Source organism: Canis lupus, chromosome 37, assembly GCF_003254725.2.
Source record: "Canis lupus dingo isolate Sandy chromosome 37, ASM325472v2, whole genome shotgun sequence".
NCBI lineage: Eukaryota > Metazoa > Chordata > Mammalia > Carnivora > Canidae > Canis > Canis lupus.
In genome coordinates, this window is record NC_064279.1 from 28,974,399 (window position 1) to 28,993,556 (window position 19,158).

A 19,158-nucleotide genomic window follows, 5' to 3' on the forward strand; every position below is an offset into this window, starting at 1 on the left:
TTAGGGGTCCTGCTAGGCTTCCCCTCCCTTTCAACCTGCTAGCCCAGTATTCTTTTATGTAATAGGCCCTGGGATAACATTCTCCTTAAGGGGCCTTTCCCTACCTGCTATTATTATTATTATTATTATTATTATTATTATTATTTATTTTATATATATATATTAAAAAGCTACTGAGCTAATCCAACCCCATCTTTTGCAGCCCAGGCCACTGAGGTGCAGAAAGGCGAATCGACTTCCCAAGGTCACATATTGTTTTGCTAAAAGCAATTCCTTGTATTTGTCCTGTGAGAGCCCGGGTGCAGGGCCAGCTGCCCAGTCCGCTCAGGTTCGCCCCCTGCTGCCTGGGTGGGCCCGACCTGCCCCGCCGCTGGCCCAGGCCCTGTCCTCCCCGTCCTCCCCATGCAGTACTCACAAACCCAGGTCGGGTGTCCACGAAGGGGGTGCAGAGCCGAGCCAAGAGCCCTGGATCCGCGCCTTCTTCCTCTTCCCGGGAGCGGCCAGCCGGCCTGGTTTCCCCTCCTCCCCACTTATTTCTGCATCGAAGGAGCCTTGCGGGGAACACGGGCTGCACCGTTACCGGCAAAATAGAGCAGCTCTCCTCCTTCCCGAAGGCCCTGACCAGCAGCCCCACCGGAGGAGACAGCGGCAGAGGAAATTGGAACCTAAAAAAATGGGGGGGGGGGGTTTTGTTTTTTGTACCCATGGAAACACTTTTTGTTTTCTTAGCTTTCCAGAAAATAAAGCAATAAGCAAAACATGCAAATACGAATGTCAGTGACGTTTTCCAGTTAGTGATAATGGACATGGGGTCCTTTCCATCTTATCCTCCCTCTTTACTAGAAACTTCTGCGTTTGGCTTCACGGCCCACGAGGGGCATGTGGGGAAGTACCTGATTTCTGAAAGAAGCTCTCCACCCACCTAAATATTCGATGCCTTTATGATTTTTTAAAAATATTTTATTTATTTATCCATGAGAGACACATGAGAGACACAGAGGCAGAGACCCAGGCAGAGGGAGAAGCAGGCTCCCTGCGGGGAGCCCGATGTGGGACTCGATCCCTGGACTCTGGGGTCACGCCCTGAGCCAAAGGCAGACGCTCCACCACTGAGCCCCCCAGGTGCCCCCTGCCTTTATGATCTTTTGTCTAAAAACTTAGCTGCTGATCCCTGCCCCCTGGGTCCGTGGCCCAGAGACCGTGGCCCAGGCTGGCCTGTCGGGCCCCGTGAGGGGCTGGTCCTACAGAAACAGAGAAGCAGGGGCCTGGGACCTGGTCTCCACCTCCAGCTTTGAGTCTCCCCCCTGCCCCTGGCTTCCTCTCCCATTTCTGTGTCCACTCCCCTGCTTCCGCTCCCTCTCATCGTTCCCAGTGGGACCAGCACAGACACTGGCGTTCTCATTATTCCCAAAGCTGTGCTGAAGTCCGTCGCCGTGGACTCTTGTTCTGCGTAGACAAGCACCTGGCTTCTGCTTAGGCACATCTAGTTCCCAGGGATCTGGAGGCCGGTGCTGGCTCTCCTGCTGCTTAGTTACGTATTCAGAGATGTCCTCTAGAAACTCCTTTGGGTGTCCTATATAGGCGCTGGTATTTTTAGTTTCCCTTTTGCTGCAGTCTGTTCCTAAGAAGATTTAGAGAATTTCTAGCTCTCCTCAGAAAAGGAGAATTCCTAAGAGATGGTGAAAGGCAGGTCTACAGATTCGCGCGAATAGTCGGTCACCCTGGGAGGTTTGCTGTCAGCCCCACGGCCTTGCCGTTATTTAATAGGACTGAGGTATTGAACTTGGTGTCCAGGACGTCTCTAGGGTAGGGAAATGGTTGTGGCGGAGTGTGTATAATGTCCTGTGACATTGGGTGTCATGAGGGGCACCTGGGTGGTTGAGCATCTGCCTTTGGCTCAGGGCGTGACCCCAGATCCCAGGATCGAGTCCCCCGTCGGAGCTCCCTGCAGGGAGCCTGCTTCTCCCGCTGCTTGTGTCTCTGCCTCTCTCTCCAGGTCTCTCATGAATAAATAAAATTAAAAAAAAATACCTCTAGGTATCATGAAATGACACAAGGGAGGAGTGTGATTCCCTTTTCACAGTTTGGGAAATTTCTCCCCGTAAAGCTTCAAGGCGGGACAGGTTACGGGGTGACTGGGTGTACGGCGGCCGCAGGCTAAGATACCGTTTATGTACAAAAGGGCTTGTGACAGGCTTTGCCTCAAGGACAGGCCTGTCGGATGTGCATTTATGAAACAGAAGCCGAGATCAGCCCTCCTATCAGAGTGAGAGAGGAGTTTGTCATTTATGTGTCACAGTTTGATTTTATTGGTCCTCGTCCTGCAGTTCCAGCCATAGTATCTTGGCAGAAAGGCAAGGACCATAGACTTCTTCCTTATTTAATTCATTTTGGGGACCATTGCCTCTCCTACCTGGGACGGCTCTATCACCATCCTAACTTGAGTTCACTTAGACGTTGCGTTCGTGCCCGAAGAGACGTGAGTTTCTAGCTTATCGCCGCGCCACGCACTCCTTGGCTTGGGGCTGAATCCTTGAACTTCCCGTGACTGGAGCAGAGAGCAGTGTCACCTTCCCCCTGAGTCACAGGACCCTGGAGGGGACGCAGAGATGCTGGAATAGAACCGGGAACCTCTTAGGAGAGAGGAATGCGTACTTGGCAGGCAGCCAATGGTGTCAAGTACAGTTAATTTCTTCCAATTTTCAAGGTCATTTTTTTTTTTGTATTCCTTAAATATAAAAGTAATCTTGGCTTTTTCCCAAGGCCTCCAACACAGTATTGGTCCTTTAAGCCTTCATTCCCTCAAACGGTCCTCTTTGCCCCCCAAGAGTCTCCTTGAAGCCAGGGACCAAGCGTGGCTCATCTTGGCACTCCACTCAGGTTCTGGGTCGTGGTAGGCACAGAAGGAATATTTGCAGAATAAATGCATGCAACGTGGTGCCAGGATTCAATGACTCCAGACACTGTGTGAAACAACCAGGAGCCAATATACAGACCTCGGAGAGTCCCTTTCCCGATTACCCCTGTAATAGGGCTGCCTCTTCTTCCCATTTTCATTGTCAGCATTTTGCTTTGAAGTTATTTTTTATATAGTTTATGACCACCATTAGTAGCATATGAACTTTTTTTTTTTAAGATCTTATTTATTTATTCATGAGAGACACAGAGAGGCAGAGACACAGGCAGAGGGAGAAGCAGGCTCCCTGTGGGACTCGATCCCAGGACCCCGGGATCACACCCTAGCCCAAAGGCAGACGCTCAACCACTGAGCCACCCGGGGGGGGGGGGGGGGGGGGGGGGGGCCAAGGACTCTATTTTTTAGATTTATTTCACAGGGTGACAATGTTTGTGTTACCTCGTTGCTAATCTATCCTAATTTCATGGCGTTTGTTGTATTTTAAAATAGATTGCTTATTCCTGTCTTTACCCCGTTAAGTCTTTTATTTCCCCCTGCCTACTGCTAGGATAAGAGAGAAGGAAGGGATGGTTGAAAATAGGATTACGACTCAGCAGATCCTGCGTGTGCTTCTTGTGTTGCTTACACCATCCCGGGACTGGGTTCACTCGACCCAGTCCAAATAACGATATTCATGGGCATGTGATTTTTCCAAAGTCCCTACTGGTTATCCACGGCTGCTGTAAGTAATGACCACCTGTTTAGGGGCTGCAAACGCCACCAATGTATTCCCTTTCGGCTCTGGGGGTCAGGATTCCAAAACAGCTCTTATTCGGACAAAACGAGGCATCATCAGGGCAACGTTGCTTTGTGAGGCTCGGGGCGGGGGGTGGGAATCTGTCCCCTTTCCTTCTTCCAGCTTCCAGAGGCACCCTTCATCCACCAACCTGTGGTTCCTCACCCCGTCGTCTCCTTGACTTACTTGCCTCCTCCTCCTCCTCCTCTCTGGTGATGAGCCTGGGGACCACGCTGGCCAGGTGATCCCTGCATCTCCACATCATTAATGACACCGCAGAGTCCTTTCTGCCACGGGAGGCGGCACATTCACGGATCCCTTAGGATGTGGGAGATCTCTGGGGACACTATTCCACCTGCCATAACCCTAGACCCCAGAGCGTCTTAACAGATCTTTTATGTACAAAGGGAAGAAAAGGCTTCGGCTCTTTGGGTGCCTTGTCCTGATACCCTGTCTTGGATGTTATGTCATGTTCCGAAGGACTAACCGCTTCTGTGTTTCGTGGGCAAGTCGGGGTTGGCGGATGGTCAACAGCGGTGGCCAGGGTGATGGCAGTGATGCTGTCGTTACATGACGGAAGCGCCCTGGCAGTCGAGAGCAAGGGAGTTCTAGAGAGAAGCATTTAAAACTTGTCGGAGGAACTCAGAGTCTTTTAACTTTTGTCTTTCAGCCTTATGTACAGAAGTATGTTGTGAAGAATTATTTCTACTATTACCTATTCCGATTTTCCGCCGCTTTGGGTCAAGAAGTGTTCTACATCACCTTCCTTCCGTTCACTCACTGGAATATTGACCCTTTTTTATCCAGAAGGCTGATCATCGTATGGGTTGTAAGTATGCTCATTACTCAGCAACCGCTGCTGCTCTTGCAACAACTACCTGCTTGGCATTCGAGTACTTTGCACATCTGTTTTTGTTTTTTAATCACTTAGTTGAGTTTTTATATGGTTATTTTGGAAAAAAAATAATAGGAAAAATTCAAAAGTGACAAACACAACTTGCTTGCAAGAATGAACAAACCTGTGATTCATGTGCATTGGCACACCCCTCTGTTTGGGTGAAGAGAGATGAGAGAAGAGAGATGATGTGACGTGCAGAGGAGAAAGAAAGGATTTCTGAGAAGCCAGGGAGGGGCATAAAATGCCTTCTCCCAAGAGGCCGATTTTAATAGTTTGACCAAAAATTGAAACTAGAAGCTGTTAATTAATAATTCCCAGTGGTCTTGGAAGACCATGTAGTAGGGCACCTGGGGGGCTCCGTGGGTTAAGTGTCTGCCTTCAGCTCGGGTCACGATCCCAGGGCCCTGGGTAAGCCCCACATCAGCTCCCTGCTCAGCGGGGAGTCTGCTTCTCCCTCTGCACCTCTCCCTGCTCGTGCTCGCACGTGTACGCTCAGTCTCTTTCTCTCTCTGAAATAAGTAAATCTTAAAAAAAAAAAAAAAAAAAAAAGACCACCCCGTGCACAGAACGAGGGGCCTGGCATGTGGGGGGGCTCCACAAGTCGTTGCTTGAACAGGGTAATGCTTAGTCTGCGAAGGTGAAGGTGGTTTAATGAGCAACGGCTTCCTCGAAGGTCAGACTGTTTGACTGGGCGGGGGAGCCCCAGGGCAGGGCCGCAGGCCCGGCTGTCTCCCCAGCTCCAGGTTCTGTCCCGAGGCCCAGAAGCCCCCGGCCATGCGAAAGGAGCCTGGGGTCCCGCCAGCTCTGCCCTGAGAAGCTGTGTGATCCTAAGCAGATGACTCCACCGCTCTGGGCTTGGTTTTCTCAGTTGTGGTCCAAGTTAGAGCGGCCTCAGCCAGAAGCCATCACGTCACATGTGCTTTAAGGCAGGGGAAGGCAAGTCAGAGAAGTCCTGGCTCGGGACGGGAGGTGTCAGTGGGCGTCCCAGTGTGGCCAGTGGGTGCACTGGGGAGCAGCGGCCCCTTCGCACCACCTGTGACTGCCGTGAAGCAAAACAGGCTAGGGTTGCCAGATTTGGTTTTTTTATGGGAAGCCTCCCATTTTTTTCTTTTTTCTTTTCTTTTCTTTTCTTTTTTTTTTTTTGAATATAGGCTTACATCTTTAAAACATTAAAAGTCAGCTGAACAAAGACTCCTTGAAGTGCACATGTATGAGGCTTGGTTTGAAGCTCCAGCCTAAAGCTTCCACCACTAAGGTCTCTGGGGCTTACGGTTGGGATTCTTTGGTCCCCAATTCTTTTGACATTTTTCTCCTTTTCCCTCCAAAGCCACAGCCATGGGTTGCTTTCCCCAGCTCCCCTGCTCTGAATTCTAGCTCCTGGATGACAGTATGACCTGAGACTGCGGAAGCTTATGCTTCTTGCCAAAGGCCAGTGTGTGTGATGGTGCAGACTCCTCTGAAGTCTGTCGCACACCCGGGGAGCAGGGCCTCCCCTCCGGAGGGGCAGGGGGGTGGGGTGGGGAAGCAAACGGCCTGGCAGCATCTTGAAATGCACCCAAGGTCCCCGTGCTTGAGCTTGCTCCCTGTCGTTTACTTGCTAACACACTGTGTGTGCGTGGGGACGCGTGAACACACAGCACTTTTCCAAGCCTGGTGGTGGCCGAGCGGCGCACACGATGTGACGCACGATGTGACCCACGTTTATCACTGCTGACGAGTGCTGGCAGCTGTGGCTGGCTGCTGCCAGGCCAGGAGGAACCGTCCCCTGAGGGCGTTACAGGCCGCCCCATCATCTCGGGAGGTTCTGTTTCACTGTGCCTCCAAGGATTTCCCAAGCAGCCTGTGGTCAGAGAGCGAGCAAATCGAATCCTTGCCCCAGAAAGGACAAGCTCAACCTTCCAGGGGCAGGTTGTCCTGCGCTTTGGAGACCTGTTGCTTGTTTTCAAAAGTGGGGGTACGGTCAGGTCCATTGGCCCCCAGCTCAGGGTTTCATATCCCATGTGGACGCTGGGATCCCCAAGGTGGTGGATTCCTTGGAGTTCCTTGTACCGATGGTGGAGGCCCTCCCGGGAGCAGGGGAGACATAGGGACTGGGATGGGGAAGGACGTCGGGGTAGGGGGGAGAGGGGGAGAGATGGGGGAGGGGGAAGGGAGGGGGGTAGAGGGAGAGGGAGGGGAGGATGGGGGAGGGGAGGGGAGGGGGAGAGATGGGGAGGGGGAGGGGAGAGGCAGGGGAGAGGGACGGGGGAGGGGGAGGAATGGGGTAGGGGGAGAGGGGGAGAGATAGGAGAGGGGGAGGGGAGAGGGGGGCGGGGGGAGAGATGGGGTGAGGGGAGAGAAGGGGAGGGGGAGAGGCGAGAGGAGGGGGAACAGGGAGAGATGGGGTAGGGGAGGGAGAGAGGTGGGGTGGGGTAGGGAGGAGACGTGGGGGGGGGGAGGAGAGGGAGAAGGGAGGAGCCCTGTGCTGTGCATAGGTTGTAAGGAGAGATGCCTGATGGCTCGGTGGGGAAAGGGGGAAGGGGGGTAAGAGGGGGGTTGGGGAGGAGGCGGGATGGTCCTCCCTCTCCTTTGAGCAGAGCTGCAGCCCTGCGGATTCCCTGGGCTAACCCCCAGGCCAACGCCAGGCCGACCCTCGGGCCCACCCCCCCAGGCCCATCCCCCCGGGACCCCACCCCCCAGGCCCACCCCTAGGCCCATGCTCGGGCCCACCCCCCCAGGCCCACCCCCAGGCCGACCCCTAGGCCGACCCCAGGCCACCCCTAGGCCGACCTGTCGCCTCCTGGGTGAGCCCCTCCCCGCCCCACTTGCCGGGTTGCAGGTGCGCTCCCCCGCGTCATTGCACCAAAGTTGCTCGGGGTCGTGGGGCGACCGATGCGTGTGCACGGGGCGGCCTAGGCAGGGTCACGGCCCTAGCTGCCCCCCCCCCCCCCACGGCGCGGCTTCTAGTGCTTTCACGGGCGCCTGTGTCTGCGCCCTCACTGGCTTCCTCGCCGTGGGGTGTCAGTGTTCCCATTTTATAGACGGGGATGGTGATGCTTCAAATAAGAACAGCCGCGCCCTGGGTGGAGGCACGTAGCCCCCCGCCGCGAGGCCCCTTTGCCTATTTCCACCGCCTGTAACCCTGCCCAGGCCCCTGACAGGCGCTGATTGCCAGCCCACTCCGGGTCCGGGTGGGGAGCTGAGGTCTAGAGGGATTAAAGAACTCACCCAGGATCACGTTGGGCTCAGGGGATCTCCTCCCGGCTCCCAGGGCCCCCTGTGCTGGAGGCGGCCGCCGCTGTCCTTTCTTAGAGCTAAGTGACATGAAAAGCATCCTCCTTTACCAATTTAAGATTTTATTTATTTGACAGAGGGAGAGCGAGAGCACAAGTAGGCAGAGTGGCAGGTGGAGGGAGAAGGCCCATCCCAGGGCCCCAGATCATGACCTGAGCCCAAGGCAGAGCCACCTAGGTGCCCCCCCCCCCCTTTTTAAATTTTCTTAAGAGCTGTTAAAACCGATGCTTTACGCATTAAAATGACTGGCCCAAAGTTATCTTTAAAAAATTTTTTTCTTAAGATTTTTTTTATTTTTATTTATTTATGATAGTCACACACAGAGAGAGAGAGAGAGAGAGAGAGAGAGAGAGGCAGAGACGCAGGCAGAGGGAGAAGCAGGCTCCATGCAGCGGGAGCCCGACGTGGGATTCGATCCCGGGTCTCCAGGATCGCGCCCTGGGCCAAAGGCAGGCGCCAAACCGCTGCGCCACCCAGGGATCCCAAGATCTTATTTTTAAGTGATCTCTACCCACAACATGGGACTTGAACTTAAAACCCCAAGACTGAGAGTCTCACGTTCTCCCAGCTGACGCAGCCAGGTGCCCCCCCCCCCCCCCCAGAGTTACCTTGTTCCGCACATTTGCTGTGAATGTGTTTCAGGTTTGCCCATATGACATTTGTGAACTCCGAATTCTACTTAAGTGCCGTTTATAGAACTTTCTTGCCAAGTCGAAGGTACTTTATCCCTGGAACCTTAGACCAGCGAGCCTCCAGTCATGGTTTCCCTCTTCTGTCACTTATCAAGGTGTGTAACCTGGCACGGGACTCGGCCAGTGGACTTCACTGAGCAGAGAAGGCTATTCCACCTAGATTCTCATGAAAACATACAGTAGGTCATGTTTTAGGAAGAGTCGCCGTCCAGAGTGGCCGTCCCCTCTCTTGGCTTCCATTCTGGTGCACTGGCAGCCCCACCAAAAAAATACACAAGCTATAAAATAGTATTGCTGTGTCTCAAAAAGCTGAGAGGCCGTTACATTGAAACTGCATGGTGGTCGGCTTGGCAACATGAGGCAACAATCTCACTTTTTCCTAAATCAAGCCATTCTTTTAGTAAATAGCAATGCAAGTGTTGATACTCCGCTTGATCCTTGGGAAGCTCCGTTTTGTCTGTTCTTATGACATTTTACTTATTTATATGCCACCTCTTTTAAGTTATCTCCTGGCATTCAGAATGAGATGCAAGGGAAAAAAAAAATGGGAGAAGCAAAATTAGGGGAAGTACGGATAAATTAGGAGATAAAGGCCTGGTCTGGAGTGAAATGTTGCCTGCTGATTCAAAGTAGAGCCACAAATTTGTCTTTGACTTAGTCCTGACCAAACCAAAATGAGATTAAGTTACAACCATAGGAAACAACTGGCTTGTTCCTAAGGGAGCAGAACTTTTCCTGACACGCAGAGTTCATAGAATCATTGAGCTTAGTGACGTCTGCTGCTAAATTATTTTCCTAGAAATCGTTTGGTATCAGTACCCCCACCACCAGTGGGAGTACCCATTTTGACTTTTCCTTGTAAACTTTGTGCATCCTCATTTTTCTTTTAATCACCGCTGATTTCCCCAATGGAAAAGTAGTGTCTCAGCTAATTTTCATTTCATAAAGTCTTAGTGAAGATGAAAGCATTTTTCAGAGTTTGATTAGCCATTGGTATGATCTCTTCTGTGAAGTCTGCCTTTTGAGTGTTTTTTAAAGGGGGCTTTGGTTTTTTAATTGGTTTTTTTCACCAGTTATGAAATGATACTCAACTAATTGATTTTCCATGGATTAAAGGCAGTAGATCTTTACAGATAAGTTTTTTTTTTTTAGAAGTTTGAGACTTTGGGAAGTGGTATTTAACTTTATGGTATCATTAATATGACTTAAAGTCATCTAAAAGTGAATTTCAAGGCCGCCTGAGTGACTCAGTTAAGTGTCTGCCCTTCAGTTCAGGTTATGATCCTGGGGTACTGGGATCAAGGCCCACATCGGGCTCCACACTCAGCGGGGAATCTGCTTCTCCCTCTTCTGCCCTCCCTCCTTGTCGTCTCTCAAATCTTTTAGTAAAATTGAATTTCAGTGCTTTTATACTGGCTGTTTAGTCTGCACACAGACCTCACCACTCCCTATTGTCTTACCCTTTGTGACCACCCTGGCCCCTTTCAGGCATTTGAATTTGGGATTCCTATTTTCAGGCACCTAATCTTTCTGGCCTGTAGTTTCTCTGGCCATAAATAGCTTATGCAGGTGACCAGCCCTTAGAAAACCTGGTTCTTGGGCAGCCCCGGTGGCGCAGCGGTTTAGCGCCGCCTGCAGCCCGGGGTGTGATCCTGGAGACCTGGATGGAGTCCCACATCGGGGTCCTTGTATGGGGCCTGCTTCTCCCTCTGCCTGTGTCTCTGCCTCTCTCTCTCTCTCTCTCTCTCTGTGTGTCTCTCATGAATAAATAAATACAATCTTTAAAAAAAAAAAGAAGAAAGAAAACCTGGTTCTTGCTGCCTGAACTCCAATAAAATTAAAATTTGTCTTGAGTTTTTCCTTGCCTTTTTTTTCTCATTTGTAAACATTTTCCTTGTTTGCAAATATTTTTTTCTCCTTTGCAAACATTGCAAATTTGCAAGTCAGAAAATCTGCAATTTTTTTTACGTGACCTCAAAAGATCTGTTCCCCACTGTATCTTACCTAAATGTGATGATTTTTAAAGAAATTATTATCCAAATGGTTCTGACAGCTTTTCTGGTTGCTGCTTCTGAGCATTTTCAGGCAGAGTTCATCTCTCTCCTGAGAACTCAAGGCTTCTGTTGACCCCCGATTGGAAGTGAGGTGTGTACGTGGGGTGGGAGGGGCTGTTTGCACCTGCAGCAGCAGCTTTGAGGTTTGCTCAGAAGCTCCTGGTCCTGTGATACCATGAAAGGAGCAGCGGGCTGATGTTTTTAAGTAGTTTTCTTTGGTTTCCAGAAACAGAGACCCGCTCAAAGTAGCTTGGGAAAGAGTGGGGGGGATTTGTTGCAAGATTCCGGGGAATCCGAGGGCCAGGACTTCACGGGGGTTGATGCGGTGGACGGTGTGGTCTCCTCCCAGCGTGAAGCTGTGACCCCACGTACCTGCTGCTTTACCTCTGTTGCCAGGCAGTCACCTCCCAGTGGTCTTTCCCTTTAGATTTTCAAGACCACCTGCCCCGGCTTGTTTTGTACCGTGATCCCTCCACCTCGTGCCCGTGTATACTTGACTGTTCTTGGTCCAGACAGCTGCTCTGCGGGGCGGGGACAGACGGGGAGTTGGGGCACCAAGCCATGGGCCAGGTTGGGATACCCCGACGTGGACTGCAGCCCTCGCCGTGCAGGTGCTCGAGGCAGGTGACAGTTCCGACTTTGAAATGAAAGGAGCCAGCCTGAGGGTCCTGGGAGGGCTGTGACACGGCCGAGAGTCGTCCCTGTCTGCTCCCCGTGTGACCCTTAGACGAGATCCATCCAGGGCGTGGAGTGAGGAGGAAAACAGCCAAAGTTGGGCCAGATAACAACACTTGAATAGACGGAAACCAAATCCACGTCCTCCCCTCTGCGGGCCGACGTGAACGTGGCTTTCCTGAGTGTCTCGTGCACCGTCGAGACCGCCCGGCAGACCGGTGGCCGGGTGACCGTCGGGCTGCCCGCCGTCTGCGGCCCCCTGGACCCAAGCAACGCTTTATGGGGAAGCGCGTCAGTGCACGGTGACTATAGAAGGCACCTGCGTGGCGGACTTCCGCGGCCGGGCCCCCTGTTCCTACTCTGCGGCGTCCAGGTAACTCACCTGGGAGAGCGCTCGTCCAAAAGGATGGGTTTCGGGGGCCCGTTCCGGCGACTGAACGCTGGCCGGGAGCTCTGTGCTACGGGGCCCACCTGAGACGGCCGCTGGCGCGGTGCCCGCCGTCTACACGGTGTGTGACTGCGGTGGAGTCGAGTGTTATTGTATACAACTGGCCCGCAGATGGGTGAGGAGGCAGACTGGGTGATTCCCGGGGTCGGGGCGCTGTCCCGGGGGGCGGGGGTCAGGAAGGACACGGAAGCCCAGCCCGTCCCTCTAATTCACCCCCTCTCGGCTGGGGTCGACTTTAGGGCCAAGAGATGACTCTAAATGTGATTAGCCCCTAATCCTCTGTCTAAACCGCGACCGCCGTTCACTTCAAAAGACTGCCCAGCTCTGGCCGAGGTCAATGGGGCCCGAGGCGTGCGCGGCCGGTCGACCCCACCGAACCGACCCGCGTGGAGTGCAGTGGAGTCAGGCGCCGGATCCCGCCCACTGTCTCTGAAGCAGCGCCTCCTAATTTAGTCTTAGTTAAACATTAAGTAAATGGCCCCAGGGGCTTGGCTAGGCAAAAGGTATTGGTTTGGTTTTGAAACACAATAAGGAACTACTTGGGTTTAAAAAAAAAAGCTGAAGACTGGACTCGTGATGGTAGCACAGGTCGTTTGGGGCTCCGCAGGGGTCACTTCATCACCCTGAACAATGATCTGCAGCCCCCCCTCCCCCCGCACCCCCTTCTCCTTTATGACCATGGCTGGAAAATGTGCCCCACCTTCTTCCCCACCCAGCCTGACCCCGCTCCTCGCCCCTCCCCCCCAAGACTGCAGCTCTGGGGTTGGGGTTGGTTCTGTTCTGATGAATTGTACTCCTCCCCCAGAGCGGCCCCCCATCCCGAGAATCCCTTCTAAACGCATCACTTAATCTCTCTCGCGGGCGTGTGATTGCTTTACCGCTGAGCCAGGTATGAAGGGGTTTGGAACCCCGGCGGCCTGGAGGCAGGAGCCCTTGGTGGGGCTGCTCAAATGCTGCAAAACGCTGAACACTTTCATGGAGTTTGGTGCACAGTGAGTCCTCTTCTCCCGTTGGTTTTATGATAGCTTTTCAAGTCTTATTTAAAAAAAAAAAAAAAAAAAGCATTTGCCGGGTCCTGCTCAGGCCGGAAGGCAAGCAGCAGCCAGGCAGGGAGAAGCAAGGCTGTTTCTCTGAATTCCCAGGAGTGGCCTGGGAAGGGGGTTGGAGGCTCCTGTCCCCCACTGCCTGTGGGTGAGTCCCTGCAGGGCTTTACAAAGCACCCTTCAGGACTGGACTTTGTCCCAGATTCCCTCCCATTCACTTGTAAAACAAAAGAGAATCAGCTAATCAGTAGGCCATGGGGTGGTGGGGTGGTGATGGCCATTCTTTCAGCTACAGTTTTCAAATAAAATCTTAACAATTCTATTCTTTTTTTCCCTGCCAATCAATCCCGTTTGCAGAGCTGTCGTCTTGAAGGGTCTGCTTACTGAGCACCCCCCCAGCCCCAAGCCCAGCGCTTTACATGTAAGAACCCCACTTCCTAGGTGAGAAAACTGAAACCCAGAGGGGTAAGTGGCTTACCCAAAGACACACAACCAGAGAGGAGCTTAGGGAATGTTCACACCTGGTGTTAGTCCCCAACACTGGGTCTTTCTCCTCTTGCTCAACTGGCTACACTTTACTTATCCACACCCACCCCCAATTCTTCAGAAACGTGCTTGGTCTGTTTGGAACACCTCCTTTGCGAGGGCCCTCTATGGACCTTCTCTGTCCGTCAGTCCTCTGTGCTGTGGTCCTGGGAGCACCCCCGCCCTTGTCAGGCCCTGGGTGCCAGCAGTCCAGGGCCTCGGAGGGTGAGGGAGGGCCCTGGCGCCTTGTTTCAGGGCTGGCAGCCTGAGGACCGCCACCTACCCGTCCTGTGGGCTTGCCACACCTCGGCCCACGCTCCATCTCCTCCCCAGCAGCCAAGCCTTAGAGGAGGAGGGAGGGTGGCCCTTTGTCCCATTAGGGGGTGGTGATTTGACCCGCAGGGGACTATCCGTGCTGGGGAAGGCCAGCATTTCCTGTCACTGTGCTTCTGGCCTCCTCTGCCCTCTGCATCCCTCGCCTGTGGGCCCTGCCAGGTGAGGATGAGGAGCCTTACAAAGGCCTCTGGAATCTTCTGGAAGCTTGAGAGCTGCTAGACAAACGTGGTGTTATTAACCAGATGGCTGTACTATCTCCTCCCCGCTGTCCTTCCACCAGAACAGCACCCAGGCTTCTCCGGAGGAGCCCTTTGCTGCCTTTTCTCCCCCCAGGGCAGACAGCATGGGCAGCCCTCTGTCTCGAGAGGCTGGCCTCCACCTTTTGGTCTGGTGGCCTCCGTGGGCACGCGATGGCCTCTGTGGCACACACCAGTGGCCGGGGGACACTTGGCCTGCTTGGTAGGAGTTGGGCCTCCATCATCTGAGGGTTCATCTGGGAAACTGAGGCTAGCCGGCCTGACCCCGGAGACCCGGGCCCCTTTCCAGTCCACCTGCTGGTGTTGGCACCCCGCCTCCAGCACGGTCCCCTCCAGGCTCGATCCAGCGCACAGGCCCTCAGATGCCCCCAGTGAGGCTGCAGGGTCACCGCTGCACCGGCCGAGCCTGGCTGTTCCTCATGAGCGGAGCCTCTGTGCTGGCTGTCAGGACCCTGAAACCCAAGTGCAGTGACAGCTGTCATTCATGCAGTCCTGACTGAGCTGGGTGCGGAGCGGTGGGCCTCACAGACATGACGGCCTGCCACAGATGCGCTATTATTATTCCATCTTCAAGGCAAAGAAGCGATGTGAGCAGGCCAGCCAAGCTGGCATAGCCCATTGGGGACAGAGACAGGATTTGAACCCACGACCATCTGATCCCAGAGCCCTGGCCGAGAACCACTGCTCTCTGCACTAGCCTTTTCCCTTAATTATGTTCAGTGTACTCCCCACTTTTTTATGTATGTGATATGCCCGATTAATTTTATTTTTCATTTTGCAAGTAGAGAACCACAGTAATGCAAAAACCAAGAAAATCGGGAAAAGTATGCTAAATTTTACCGCACGTACTGGCTTGAGGGTAGCTCAGCCTTTTCCTGCCTATTTGCTGGCCCATCCACACAACATCTGATCACAGCTACTACACACTGCTCGTGATAAACAGGACTCAGAGTTCATGCATGAATACGTAAGAAAAAGGGGGATGTGGGGTTGGGATGACTCAGGAGTCTTTCAGCCTAAAAGGAACAAATGAATGAAATGATGGTTTGTTTACCCTGAGAGTGAGGAAACTTGGATTCTAATCCAAGTGAAAATTGCTCCCTCTCTCTTTACCCCAGTGAGTGCTGCAGGAGTAGGAGCAGAAGCGCTCCTGGGGGTGGGGGGCCGGGGGCCAGGGGCCGGGCCTCCTGCTTGCTGGCTGGCACAGGTGTGCCACCCGGTGTAGCCCAGAGTTGACCAATAACTCCCCAAATGGCCTTTATTTCTGGGCTTCGGTTTGACCATGGGTGAAATATGGAGCTGAACAAAGGGACCACAGGGCCCCTTATTTTTTGAGAGTGTCGTAACTATAAAAGTCCTGATGGAGATGGGTCTTGGCAGATATTCAGTCTTGCATCATAGGTTCTGACCTCAGCAATGCAACTGGACCCTATAGCATTTCCCTGGAGAGACGCCCCTACACCCTGACACGGTTAGCTCCTACCAGTTTCTCTTAGGGTCTCCCATGAAAAGCAATAGTGGTTCCTGGTGAAAAGGGGCCCTTAGGGAGATCACTGGACCCACCTCAAGTCTGAGTCACTAGGAGTCATTGGGCCTTGCAAATTCAAGCCAGGGGTTGGGGTGGGCGGAGGGACGCGCAGAGGGTTAAGCACCCACCCTAGTTGGGGCACAAATGCAGTGGCGCACATCAAGGCTGCAGATCTTTCCCTGAGCCTCCGTGTGCTCACGCGCTTGAGACCATTGTTGGTATTGCCTCTGCTCAGATTTAACGAGAAAAAGATGTTAGCTTTTGTTCCTTTTAAAATTAAATTTCTTCTGGCATTCGTAGGCACCGAAATCAGAAGGGGAAAATGTGTTGTTCAGTTTGAAAATGTTTTTCAAATGCGTAGCAGTTTGACTCTCGGGGTTGGGAAACGACATCCTGAGGGTTTTTCCAAAAACTGTTAGCTTGGAAATGAGCAGCTGTGAGCAGCAGCAAGCTCGCTTCCTTTTAAACTACCGCTGCTGTACAAATAAGGGCTCAGTGAATGAAATAAGGAGCTGATTTCTTTTATGAGGCCAAAATAGAAGGTTCAGTCAAAGGAGAAAAATGAATCTGCATTTAATACTAACTGGAATCTTAGTGACTCACCTGGATCAGGGCAGCCAGCAGGAAGTGAGCCTGCACTCCTGGCCACACCCCACGACGGCTTCTTAGACCGGACCCCCCAGGAACAGATCAGGGTTGAGCAGTTCTCAGTGTTTGTCTACGAAAACATTTAGTTGGAAAGAATGGACATAGGGGTGGACTGAAAGTCTCCATTTTTCTCTATGCCAACAAAAATCACAACGTGACTGCTTAATTAGAATTTATTTTAAAAAGGGAGGGGGGGGGGGGACTCAACTCACTTGGGTAAGCATTCCAAACAAGCTAAGTGTTCTTTGAGGCTTTTGCTTAACTGGGGCCTGGATTCAGAAATTCAAACCTAAATTGTACTGTAAAAGCTTTTAGAAGGCGTAAGACTGGATTTTATGTTTTTTTTTTTTTAAAAAAAACCATACTAATCTACAAAGAATATTTGACTACTTTCCCTGGGGGCGATTAAAAGGGTGCGTTTAACACTGAATGGATTAAATAATTAACACTCTGTCAAAGGCCTGAGTTTCAGAAAACCAGGTGCCTGTCTTTGTTTAAAACCCTCTCAGTTACCTGCCAGGGCGTTTGAGGTGTGCTGATCTGTTATCTAGCTCTCTTAGGGATATTAATTTTGTGGGATTTTTATACATTCATGAGGAATATAGTTTAAGGAAAATCTACAAATATATACAAAAGAATATAAACCCACCGAGAGCCTTTTGAGGGGGTCACCTTTAAGATCAAAGCATATAAAGAGCCACTCAGATGGACCCTGGTTCAGAAAATATCTTTGGAAAAGGAACACCTTTTGTGATTGCGATTGCCCTAGAAAAGCCAAGGTGAATGGACAGATGCCCAAATTGAAACCCCATGATAAATAAGATACGCTTTTGAGGTCCTCTGGCCATTTTTCACCCTTTGCAACCCGAAATGCGGAGATTATGTGCGTTTAAACGCTAGCCAGTGATCCAAGTAGGAAGATTAGTGTGAAGCTGTCTCCTAGAACGTGGCGCTTGCATTCTTACACAGGTGTCAGGCTTAATTCGTCACCTGTAGTTTTTTGTTTGGGGATCTTGTAACCATAAACATTAGTCATCGATACCACCACTTAGGTCCTCAGCTACGTGCAGGTGCACCCCTGCCGAGCGGGCTGGGGGTAGCAGGAGTAAGTAAAGGCAGATTAACATGTGCTTGTCTCTTAAGATGATGAGATGGGGCTGGAGTGTCATTGATCTCACACCAGACCTTCACAGCTACTGTGACAACCCCCAGACACAAGCACTATAGAAATAGGCACTGTAGCATTTTCTAGATCTAAAATATGACATCAGGGGCACCTGGGGGGCTCAGCGGTTGAGCATCTGCCTTTGGCTCAGGTCCTGACCCCAGGGTCCTGGGATCGAGTCCCACATCAGGCTCCCTGCAAGGAGCCTGCTTCTCCCTCTGCCTATGTCTCTGCCTCTCTGTGTCTCTCATGAAAAAATAAATAAAATCTTAAAAATATATATATCTAAAAAACAATTGTGGCTGGGCAAAAGCACCCCTTAGGAAAGTTCAAAGGAAAACAATCTTATATTGAGTCACTATCCCATATGTTGAGTAAATAAGAGCAGGATTTAGAGACATCTAAGCGTTTGGTAAAGACTGAGCCTTTTTTCTTTTTTTCCTAAAGGAAAGTTTTCATCTTTTCACTCAGCGATCCAAGTTCTGGTTTCGCCTTGTGTCGACTTCTCAGAAAGCTCCTGGCAGTTTTCTTCGGTTTGTCCATAACCTAAGATGATGGTTTGAGGGCCATGAAAGGCTTGGCAATGTCAGAGCTGATCTTATAGTACTTGTACCAAAGTCCTTTTATTTTTATTTTTTAATTTAAATTCAATTAGCCAACATATCGCACATCATTAGCTTCAGATGTGGAGGTCAGTAATTCATCAGTTGCATGTAACACCCAGTGCTCATCCCATCACATGCCCCCCTTCATGCCCGTCACCCAGTCACCCCATCCCGCCCACCGCCCCTGCAGCGACCCTCCATTTGTTTCCTAGAGTTAAGAGTCTCTCATGCCTCCCTCTCTGATTTCTTCCCATTCAGTGTTCTGTTCCTTCCCCTATGGTCCTCTGTGCTATTTCTGAGGTTCCACCTGGGAGTGAAGCCGTATGATAGTTGTCTTTCTCTGACTAATTTCACTCAGCATAATTCCCTCCAACTCCACCCACGTCTATGTAAATGGTAAGATTTCATCCTTTCTAATGGCTGAGTAATATTCCATCGTGTACACACACCACATCTTCTTTATCCAGGCATCAGTTGATGGCCATCTGGGCTCTGTCCACCGTCTGGCTATTGTGGACGTTGCTGCTATAGACATTAGGGTGCAGGTGCCCCTTCGGAGCACTGTGTTTGTATCTTCTGGATAAATACCGAGCAGTGCGGTTGCTGGGCCATAGGGTAGCTCTATTTGTAACTTCTGGAGGAACCTCCATAGTTTTCCAGAGTGGCTGTACCAGCTTGTGTTCCCACCCACAGTGCACAAGGGCTCCCCTCTCTCTGCGTCCTTGCCAACATCTCTCATTCCCTGACTTGTTAATTTTAGCCATTCTGACTGGTGTGAGGTGGTATCTCATTGTGCTTTTGATTTGTATTTCCCCGATGCCAAGTGATATTAAGCATTTTTTCACATGTTCGTTGGCCATTTATATGTCTTCTTTAGAGAAATGTCTAAAGATATTACATGACTGGATTATTTGTTCTTTGGGTGTTGAGTTAGATAAGTTCTTTATAGACCTTGGATACCAGCTTTTTATCTGATGTGTCATGTGCAAATATCTTCCCCCATTCCGTTGGTTGGCTTTTAGTTTTGTCGACTATTTCCTTTGCTGGGCAGAAGCTTTTTATCTTTTTTTTTTTTTTTTTTTTTTTTATTTATGATAGTCACACACACACACACAGAGAGAGAGAGAGAGAGAGAGAGAGGCAGAGAGAGAAGCAGGCTCCATGCACCGGGAGCCCAACGTGGGATTCGATCCTGGGTCTCCAGGATCGCGCCCTGGGCCAAAGGCAGGCGCCAAACCGCTGCGCCACCCAGGGATCCCAGAAGCTTTTTATCTTGATGAAGCCCCAGTAGTTTGTTTTTGCCTTTGTTTACCTTGCTG

At 51.4% G+C, this 19,158-nt stretch overlaps 1 protein-coding gene across 4 annotated transcripts in view; it reads left to right on the top strand.

Annotated features, from left to right (window-relative positions):
* SGPP2 (sphingosine-1-phosphate phosphatase 2) overlaps nt 1-19,158 on the top strand; it is a 101,571-nt gene that overhangs the window by 35,985 nt on the left and 46,428 nt on the right. For 3 of the 4 annotated variants that reach the window (XM_049106758.1, XM_049106759.1, XM_049106760.1), the window contains exon 2: nt 4,363-4,521. In XM_049106758.1, the coding sequence (XP_048962715.1) occupies nt 4,363-4,521 (159 nt within the window). Of the gene's footprint in view, nt 1-4,362; nt 4,522-12,463; nt 12,725-13,132; nt 13,217-19,158 lie in introns of those variants that run through there. The other variant, XM_049106761.1, reaches the window with a different exon arrangement.